Here is an 11267-nt window from a genome sequence, read left to right as displayed (position 1 = left end):
TTTCTTTTGAATTGGGCATATTATGCTTATTTGCCATTCCTCTGGGATTTTTTCCAGTGTCCATATTTTAGTTATTAAATTGAGTAGCAGATTTCTCAGATGCTCATTTCCATATTTGAACAACTCTGCCGGGAGGTTGTCTTTCCCAGGTGATTTGTTGTTTTTAAGTTTCTTTAGTGCAGCATTTATTTCTTGCATTGTTGGTGGATTCGCTGATTCTTCATTACATGATTCAGTGGGGATGTTGGTAGGGTGACTTCTCAGGTCGCTATTAGGGTTGAGAAGTTTATAGAAGTAGTTTTTCTACACTGTTTTTATTCGTTCCTTATCTGATATAATTGATCCATCAGCGTCTTTGCATAGTGTTGTATTTGGTTTGAAACCCTTCTTGAAGAAGTTTACTCCCCTAAATGCTTCTCTAGGATTATTATTGACAAAGTCCTGTTCCATTTTTAGCAGTATATCATTCAAGAATTTTCTTTTCTTTCCCCGTATCAGCTTACTCGTTTCTTTTCTCGCTTGTTCGTACGCCTGTCTTTTGTTTCTTGTTGACGTTTCCAAGTACTTCTTTCTGAGTATATTCTTTTCAGCTATCTTTCTTTCACACTCTTCATCAAACCACGGGTTCCTGGGCTGTCTGGGCATGTTTCCGACACTTGATTCCACTGCTTTTACAATTGCTTCTTTTATATCATTCCAATCTTTTTCGAGTGATTCTTGGGAGTTCTGCTCAGTGATCTGATCTGGTAGGCTATTTAAAAGGGCGTTGTGATACTTCTCTTTGCCTTCTGGTGTTTTTAGAGCTTCCGTATTGATTTTTGGAATAGTTGGTGATTTTCGTGTCCTGTTGTTTGCAATTCGGCTCCTATAGGTGGCCACCACCATGTAGTGGTCTGAATCACAGTTGGCACCCCTATACGTCCTTACGTTTGTGATGCTCGTTGCCCCCCTTATTTCTATCAGGACATGATCAATTTGGTTATGGTGTCTACCATCTGGCGACGTCCAGGTCCGTTTGTGTATGTCTTTTCTTGGGAATTGAGTCGAGGCCACTATTAGGTTTCTTGATTCTGTGAAATCGATCACTCGGGTTCCGTTATTATTAGCGTGCTTGTGTAGACTGTTCATTCCTGTAATGTGTTGGAGCAGAGGATCCTGTCCTATCTTGGCGTTGAAGTCCCCAATTACCATCTTAATGTCGTTCGATGGTAATGTGTCGTAGACCTGTTCGAGTTTCTGATAGTATGTATCTTTCATTATGTCCTCTTTATCTTCCGTTTCAGCATGTACGTTGGTCAATGTTACATTGAAAAATTTCGTTTTTATGCGTAAACTGCACATTTTTTCATTAATGGGTTTAAAGTCTAATATGTATTTTCCCATTTTCCGGTCCACAATGAAGGCCACTCCGAATTTATGATGTCTTTCATTTCCACTATGCAGTATCGTATGCGTTCTTGTGTCAAATGGCTCAGATCCTATCCATCTGGTTTCTTGCACCGCCATTATGTCAATTTTATATTTCGTCATCTCCCTAGTGATCTCTCCTAGGGCTCCACTTCTATACAGCGTCCTTGCGTTCCAGGTAGCTATTTTCAAGTCCTTATTTCGTTTGCCGGATCTTTTCCTAAGTTCAGTTGTTGTCCGAGGCTCTGTGTTAGGATTCGTAATAGCGTTGCTTTTACAGGGAGAGGTTATTAGCCTCTCGCCCAACCCCCTACCAGGAGGGCCAGGGTTTTTCTGTAGGGGTTTCCATCCCTTAGCTGGGGGGGTTCCGGTTTTATGGCGCCGGAGATTCGCCATTCATCCTCTCCTATCTGCTATGGCTGATGGTATTGCCACTGGCCACATTGCCCAGGGCTCGCGGGGCTTAAGAGACCACTCGTGGACGCTAGGAGTAGGACTATTGGTAGTGTTGCTGATGGAATGCAACAGTGGCGTTACACGGTATTTGATGAGTGACACATTTTTCCCAGCAAAAAATGCGTCTCGGTGACCCTACCAAACTTTGAGCCCCAGTAGCAATGCCTCCGTTTTCCTTGATGTACTGGAATGATTGGACCTCTTTTCCATTCGTGCAGCCATTGTTTACTGGAAAAATCCAGCAGGTTCTGTTCCGAGAGGGCGACAAGTTTTCCGGTCCGGGAACCATTTATTGGATAATCGACACCTCTGCCATAGGTCACTCTAAAGTAGGTCACTACGTTTGGTAACTTATCACGGTTGCCCAGGTTCATGGGGTAAGGTTTGTGTAGATCTTGGCGGCAGATACGTCTGCCCACTTACTGCGTGGCAGTCCGGACCGGGAGATACTAGTTTCGGGAGGCCATTTGACCTTTTCAGCAGGATTCTTTTGACTCATCACCTTGAACCACGGCGGGATGGGAGGATTCAATCGTCCTCTTCAATTCATTACTCTAAGACCCACTAACCCCTCAGATTCCAGCCCACTCTTAACACATTTTCCATCCTTGAATTTGCCTTTCTTTCTTCCCTATCCTTCCTTTTCTCAAAAACCCTTCATGCAGCATCACAGATGAAATAATAGGCCCTAAGGGAAATTATTTTCTTCAAGACTTCCTGTGTGGAGCTTAGATCGAAAAAGTGTTGAAATTGTACGTTTACGTATTTTTTTAAACTTACCAAACATTGCGCCGTTTTACCACAGATAGGACTGCCAAACAACTCGGTCTTGGCACATACTTCACGATTCATTCACATTAATGCCTGGCCAGACTCAAGTATTTGGTTCATTTGATGCCAAGGTTTTAGACTTCATCTACCATTCACATTCACGCAATATATTCTCCTTACACTCCCTTCTTTGACCGTTCTCTTTTCATGGCCAAACCATCTAAGCATTCCTCTCTTAATTTTACCTATTGCGCTTACATCAGTCTTGCATACTTTCTGAATCTCCAAATTTGTAGCACTCTTGTATATGGTTTTACCACACACAACCTCGGGGATCTCATTTCTACAGTCTACATTCATCCTTCCTCTGAAAGTTATTATTCATTCTTCCATTAACGAAATTTTCTTTAGTTACCATTCTTTCTATAACAATATCAACCTTTCAATCTTTCGTTAACTCAACTGCTTATTTTTATTGTGAATATTTTTGAAGTGAAACTTCTTTAGGCGCGTAATGTATTTTCGGAGACGGAGTAAAACCGAGTCAGGATCGACACGAAAATGCGGGTACCCCCACCACCGCTCACCGTTCACTGTCCCTCTCTCACCATATGCGCTTGTTGAGGTGGGGGAGCCGCTCACGAACGTTCTCTCTCTTCTCTTCTTTCCTCTCTCTCAGACACCAGCGAACTGCGCCACGCCAAGCATCAGCTGCTTGGTTAGTATACTGCGTCGTGAGTGTAATACGAGTGAAATACGTAATTGATTGTGGTTCATACGGTTTGGTACAGAATTTCAGTGTTAAAAATGAGTAGTGACGAGATAGAGGTGATGAACACATCAGTGGCACAAGAGGAAATATCCCCTGAGAATCACCAAAGAAGAGGAGAGTCTGATTCACACAGTGATGACATTAACATAAGGTAAATATAACCTATAAGAGTTGATAAATATTTCACAATATAGTAGTATTGTTGGAATAGGATTGTTTAATATATTGGCGAGATTATATTAACAGTCAGTAATCCCTCAGAATCTGTTGTTTTTTATCATCCTAGAAATTACCTACATTCATAAGTATAACATCTAAACATTTTAATTTCCAGTGTTACAAAATAAAAATTAATAAAAAATGTATGAGTGTGTACTTCAAATTCAACTTATTGTTTAACTACAACTGAATCAGATCCGTTCTTGACACACATAAAATACTTATCACGGGCATTTGTAAGAAATTTTCAAAACTCTTGTGATCTTTGCAAATCATCAATATTTCTGTTGACACTTGGCAGCCCAAGTATAATAATAATTCGTTTATTATGCTTGCTAACGAGTGGAATATTTCGCAACTTTCTACGTATCTAGATTCCAGGGAATATTGTGAAACTTCGCAAAGTAAACATTAGACATTTGTACCTAATACATATTATGCATTTACGAAATCTTTTACCTTGAAACGAAAGGTGCAGCGAATGCATCTGGCCGAATTCCGCAATGCATCGTGAATCTGGCACAGATGGCATAGAATGCACATAATTATAACACTGCACTTGAAAACCTAGCAAAACCGTGTTATTTATGTATATCTACTTAATATCTAACTAACTTATTAAATTTCTTAGCATGACATAATTCAAAAATATTTTCACATCATTTTTCAAAACTCCTATGTATTAACAGTCAATTACAATTCGTGAGCTTATTATAATTCTTTTTTTCAATTCATTTATTATTATCTATCTACACACTTCCTTCATTTTATAACAATCTCAGGCGAAATTACGTAATGATATTTTATGGACATACGTAATAGGTACTACAACTATGTAATAACTAAAAATATCTAACTGTATCTTATTGTACTGTGTATGTCTTAACAAATAAATAAATAAATAATCTAGATTGATTTTCAACATGAACTTTTGAGAAAATGTGAAATCTGTGCACGCATCTCGGATGACATATTTTTTTAATGTGGCATCTCACATGAAGGTAATGTTCTTAGTAAAATTTAGGTACTTAGTACCTATCTTCGTACATTTGCGGCACATTTCATAGCACTCCTTATCGCTTGAAACGTCTTAGACATGTTTGGTTTGATTCCAGTGGGGTCGTTGATCATTTTGAAATATCGCAGATTTTTTACTCTACTATATGAAAAGTTTGTTAATAAAAGCAAATCCATGCTTCGTCGTTGAATTATTTAACCTCTAATTTTCAAACTAACCTAAGAGAGAAAATAGAGATGATTAAATGAAAATAGAGAGAGAGGAATACTAGAAGTTTCACTTCTGTCTTGCGTAGGCTTGACACACCCACTTTTTTTTTGTTCATTTTCTCTTCCGTTGTTGTGTTCACTGTAAGCTCGATGACTCGATAATTGTACCGGATAGACAAGAACTGAGGACCCTGCACAGAAAAGTAAAATTCCCTACGGTTTGCATGCATCCGTAGTAGACCTTTTCTGTTCTAGGTATAGATTTAATAACCACTACGACATTACGCAACTTTAATTAACACATTTTGTGATGTCAAACCACCCGTAAAAACCACCGTACACCCTAATACATGCAACGCTTCCCTCGTTCAGTTTCCAACATTTCCTATGTGAGATTCGTAATCAATTCATACTGTATAACACTTTCCAAATTTTTTCATATCAATTGTTTTTTTAGTGTATTTAAATTTAAAGTAGTAATCCATATACAATCGTCACAAACTTTTTCAAACATTTTTCTTTTTACATAATTGTAAAAAGCATTCACTTTGTGGCTCATCATAATTTATAATAAAAACACATAAATTTGTTTTTGACCAGTGGTCAAAAACAAATTTATGTGTTTTTATTATATTTTTCTTTTTATTTTTAAGAATAACTGTCTATAATAAAGGAGTGTAGAGAGACCTAAATTCAGATGACTGGGTGGTAAAACGGCAAACAAATAGGCCTCGTAAAAATAATAGTAATAATGTAATAAATTATTTTTTAGTTATCTTTAAATCAACACTACTCCTTGCAGTGCATCATGAGATGGGGACGATTTCAAACTATACGTCGCAGTTAGAATTAAAGCTAGTGGTTAACCATCACAATCGTTGGGTTAGTTAAAACTCAACAGTTGTACCTTTTTTTTTTTTTTTTTTTTTTTTTTTTCTATTTTTTTTTTTTTTTTTAAGTTTTTTTTATTAGTAAAAAAAAGATACACGAATTACATAATATAACAATTACATAATATAATTACACAATATAGTAGGTTATTAATTACATAATATAAGTATTCGATGTACCCCCATAAATAAGCAGGGCTTGTGTGTATGGGGGTGTTGTTATATTTGTTTATATTTGGTACGATTCAGTTCAACTGTTCGGAATACTTTTTAAGGTGGCTTTTGAATTCGTTTATATTTGCATTCATGTTTCTAATTTTTTCTGGTAATGAGTTAAAAAATTTAACTCCGAGATATTCATGGTTGAACTGTCCTATTGTTTTTTTACATTTAGGAGTAGGAAGTATTGACGTTTGTCTAAGATTTCTGTTATTTTTAAAGGGTGCAATTTTATTTTGAATATAGTTTTTATAAATTTGTAATGTTGCATGGTAGAAGTATAATGCACTTAATTTTCTGACCTTAAATTGTTTGAATAAAAGTTCGGACGAATATGAATAGGGTTTTTTTAATATGGTTTTTATTATTAGTTTTTGTGATATGTAAATTGTTTGAGTTTGATTTTTATATGTACCGCCCCAGCCTATAATGCCGTATTGTATAATTGATTGACAGAAAGCGAAGTATGTGGTTCTAAGTAATTTTTCGTTTAAAATATCTCTTAAACATCTAAATATATATGTTAGTTTCCTTATTCTGTTGTTCAGAATATTTATATGTGGGGACCATTTAAAACGCTGGTCTATTGTTATGCCTAGGTACTTAATATCGGTCTTGATTTCTATGTTTGTGCATAACATATTGCATTTGTGGTTTTCTGTATTTTTCACAGAGTGGATAATTATGTTTATTTCTTTAGGTGTTCCTTGTTTTTTAATGAAAAATGGTAAATAATAAGTTTTTTTAGAGTTTAAAGTCAACAGGTTTTCATCAAACCATAATTTTAGTTCATTGATATCTGTATTTGCCATGTTATTTAGTTCTGACCAGGTGTTTGCTTTTAGTAGTAGGACTGTATCGTTAGCGTAAGAGACAATGTCTCCATATTTGGAAATATTGAATATATCATTGACATATATAATAAATAACAATGGTCCCAAAACCGTGCCTTGGGGTATTGAAAAGTCGCTATATTTTGAATCGCTGACTTGATTGAGTAATTTTACTTGTTGAGGTCTTTTATATAAATAACTAGTTATCCATGCTAAGACTTTTCCACTAATCCCTACTGATTTTAATTTACTTATTAATTTTTTATGTGATATGCTGTCGAAAGCTTTTTTGAGGTCTATAAATATGCCAAGACATTTTTTATCGGAATCTAGGGCCGTATATAAATAGTTGGTTATTTTTGCTATCGCGTCGTGAGTACTTGTATTTTTTTTGAATCCGAATTGGTTATAATTAATTATTTTATTTTCTTCTAAGAATGTCCAAATTTGTTTTTTTACAATTTTTTCATATATTTTTGATATATTCGAGAGAAGTGAAATCGGGCGATAATTTTGTGGATCTTTACGACAGTCTGTTTTATAAATGGGGGTTATAATTGCTCTTTTATAGTTATTGGGAAATTCGCCATTTGCTAGACTTAGGTTTATTATATGTGTTATGGGGTGAATTAAGTATTCTTTCATCGATTTTATTGTTTTAGTATCTATGTTATCAAAGCCGGGGGCAGAATCTCCTTTTAGTTTCGAAATAGTTCTGTCAATGTCGATTTCTGTGACTGGGTGAAATTTATTAATTTGACATTGTGTTATTTGTTGTGGATTAGATATATTGGTCTTATTTTCGGATTTTGCTAGGTTTTTTCCCACGTTATTAAAATAGTTATTTAAAATATTACAACATTTTTTTGTGTCATTTTGTACGTTATATATTATTTCCCCATCTGAGATTTCTGATATGTGCTTATATTTTTTCTTTTTATTTATTATTTCATTTATTGTTGACCATATTTTTTTATTATTGTCTTTAGCTTCTGTTATAATTTTTGAGTAGTAATCGTTTTTCGTTTTCCTTATTAGTGTAGTTAGTATATTTTTATACTTTTTATAGTATAATACAATTTTATTGTTAACTAGTGGCCTTTGTGTTATTTTATAAAGTTTATTTTTTTCCTAGTGGCTTTTATTAATCCTAGAGTAATCCAAGGTTTAATTTTTCTTGTTTTTGAGTTGGGGACGATTTGTTTTTTTTTTGTTGATTCTAAAACGTGTTTATTTAAAGTGTTTTCAAACAGTAATGCACTTTGGTTGGCGCATTTATTTATTAAAATTTCTTCCCATTTTTCAGTTTTTAGTGATTTTTCTAATAATTTGTAGTCTATTTGAGAATATGGAAGATTAATTTGGGTTTTGTATTTAGTTTTCTATTTGTATCATGTAGTATAAGACACGCGTAGTGATCAGTTATATTAGTTTTTCACACAGTAGATTTAATATTTTTTATTTCATTCAAATGTATATTACACCAGATGTGATCTATGCATGATGGCGTTTGGTTTTTAATTTGTCTAGTGTTATTATTAATAAAAGATTTTAAATTGAGGTGTGTCATCATGTTTATGAAATTATTTTTTTCAATTGAGTGATGGTTTGCAGAAATATTTATATTGAAATCACCATAAACAAAAGTAAGTATTCTCGGTAATTTGCTAAGATATTCACATACTTCGTATGTAAAGTTGATTATGTTTGATTTGTGCGTTCTGTACACTGTTAAAATTCTGTATATTTTATTTTTAAATTTTATATCTATTTTTAGACAGTTTACATATTGTATATAAATTTCTTCAATGTCAGTAATTTCACACTCATCATTAACAAATATAATTAATCCACTATTTTTGTTAATCGGTCTTGTTGTAGCGATGCCTTTGTAGTTTGGTAGCGCATTTATGTATTGATTGTCATTACAGTGCGTTTCCGTTAACACTATGCAGGTGGGTGATGTATGCAGATCATTAATATTTATCAAGAATTCATCTAGGTTTTTTGCTATGCTTCGGATGTTCATATGTAATATTAAGAATGGGTTATTGTTTGTAATACACCATTTATTGACTTCCGTAATATTTTGACATATTTCTTCGGTTATTTTGTATTTTTCGTCAATTTGTTTTATTATAAAATCGGCCATTTTTAATTGTAATCAATTTTTTCTTGAGCGAAGGCAAGCATTTTCATCCTGTGCTTACATTTTTTGCTATTTGATTTGTGGTCTGTTGTATTTGTGGTTTTGAATTTTAAATTAAGTTCTGTGCAATTTATGGATTTTGGTGTTTCGTTTTTACTGTTGCAGTCTTTAATGTTGTGCTCACCCGCACAATGAAGGCATTTTGGTTTGTTGGGAAGTTGAAGACAACGCACTGCTGTGTGCCCATATTTTTGGCAATGGTAACACTGCATTAGAGGGTTGCAATCTTCAACTTTTATTTGGTAAAAACCAAGGTTAACTTTTTTTTTCGTAATTAGCAGATTTCTCAAATCTTCACTGGTTTCGAGGATGATATTTTTTTGTAGAAATTTTTTAATTGGTATGGTTCCTTTATATTTTATTTTATTTGGATCCTTTTCATATATTATTTTTATATCTTCATTTTGCAGAATTAGATCCGATATAAATTCTTCATGTGTGTATTTTTCGTCGATTCCTTTAAAGATCATGCACGGTCTTTTTTTATCAATGCTTTCAATTTGTATTCCTTCAAGTTTTAATTTTGTGATTTCATTTTTGATGTTGGCCATATCATCTGCTTTTTGTAAATTGATTATTAATTCATTTTTTGATGTCTTTCTGATGCTACTTACTCCGATTCCTAGTTTAGATATTTTTACATTCTTCATGATTGTTTCTTTTATGTCTTCATTTTCGTTTTTAGTTTTTATTATAACGGGGAATACTGGAATTTTAGGTGTCGTGTATTTTCCAATTGTGATGTTAGCGTAACTTCTCGTAGTTGTTTTATTTTCGAGATTTTGATATTTTTCTAAGTTTTGATTTGTTGTGATTATTTTTTCTAATTTTTGACTGTAGTTTTCATTATTAATAATTATTTGGTCTTGCAATTGAATTATTTTATTTTGTAGTTTTAATTGTTCACATTTTATTGCTTCTTCCACCTTTTTAATATTGTTTTCCAAACTTTGTTTTATTTTCGAGTCTTTTACAGTTGTTATTTTACTTATGTTTTCTATTAATTCCTCCATATTAAGTTCCGTTCACTCTTTCGGTCGAGTGGTTATTGAATTTACATGGCTTATTAATATCGAATTACAATAAGAAATAAAAGTCTATAAAGAGATGCGTCAGCTATTTGCTTGGTACCTAATTGATACCTAACCTCAAATCACAAAAACAAAAACATCACTTTTTGACACAATATCATTTAAAGTATACGATTTACACTGCGTAAAATAAAACGAAATTGTGTTTGGTCGCGTCAGCACTCCGGTACATGCGTTCAATTTTGAATTTTACTTGTTTTTTTTTATAAATTTGCGCGAACATTTGACAAAGCGTCAGACGAACTCATAAGAGACCATAGACTCAACCTTATCACCATTGTGGCATCATGATTGTTGGTAAGTTGTATAAAGTGAGCACGTACTACTTTTTGACACCGTCGCCGCCATGAAAGGCGTTGAACTCACTGTCGAACATGTCTGCAATTTTGTTTATACCCTGGCTGTAGGAAACCAGACCTTTATCGTACTTCTGGTTGTGTTCGTCTATCTTCAGCTTTTTCTCCATGAAGACCTTTATCTTGAGCTCATCCTATTCATATCTACCGCAGTATTGCTATTAATGCCGTCATTATAAGCAGAAAACATTGCTTCGGTAAAGATGGAGGACTGGAGATGGAGGAGCAGGCGGGAGAATGGAACCCATGACACCTGGGTAAGAACCCGATGCATTTGTCAACCCAGCTAACGCGTCACTTAGATTTTAACAAAGAGAGTTTGAAATCGAATACTTAAGAACAAATAAAATGGTAAAATTGAGTATGTTTTTCGCGAGTTTATTACAAGAATATCAGTAGAAAAGTTGCACAACTAATCCCATTCTACAAAGTTTCACAACTAGTTTTCTTTCTGACCTGTAATTATGGGCATACATTATGCTAAACATTGCGGGAAAAAAACGAAGCAACCGCAAGAAAACTTAGCTCAGCTCGCGCTTCGATTCGTAAATGCATACGCAACATAGTAAATATTCCCTACACATGGTAAACAAACTATTATAACGTTAGTAAAACTGTCTTGTCCGCAGGAATACACACAAAGAAGGCCTTGGATATATAAATAAACTGGTTTTGCACCGTGAGACGTGATAAGGAGCCAGCCTTACTCGTGTAGTGTTTTGGGCTATTTCTAGGCCGGGGTAAGAGTCAAGGGGGCTTGTTAAAAGTAATAAAAATCTAATGGTGATGGGAGTTTGATCACTGTCAATATGATGCC

At 34.1% G+C, this 11267-nt stretch overlaps 1 protein-coding gene across 1 annotated transcript; it reads right to left on the bottom strand.

Moving 5' to 3' along the window:
- Nucleotides 1-303: 303 nt before the first annotated feature.
- On the bottom strand, nucleotides 304-1191 carry LOC149419717 (uncharacterized). Its single transcript, XM_089637530.1, has one exon. It carries the CDS (start codon nucleotides 1189-1191, stop codon nucleotides 304-306), a length of 888 nt encoding a protein of 295 aa, XP_089493656.1.
- Nucleotides 1192-11267: the final 10076 nt, after the last annotated feature.

Source organism: Hesperophylax consimilis, chromosome 11, assembly GCF_061612785.1.
Source record: "Hesperophylax consimilis isolate HC1 chromosome 11, BYU_Hcon_1.0, whole genome shotgun sequence".
Classification (NCBI taxonomy): domain Eukaryota; kingdom Metazoa; phylum Arthropoda; class Insecta; order Trichoptera; family Limnephilidae; genus Hesperophylax; species Hesperophylax consimilis.
This window is presented reverse-complemented; position numbering and strand designations above follow the sequence as displayed.

Coding starts and splice junctions, on each gene's coding strand:
- LOC149419717 (XM_089637530.1), bottom strand. CDS start 1,191: ATGGTAATTGGGGACTTCAACGCCAAGATAGGACAGGATCCTCTGCTC.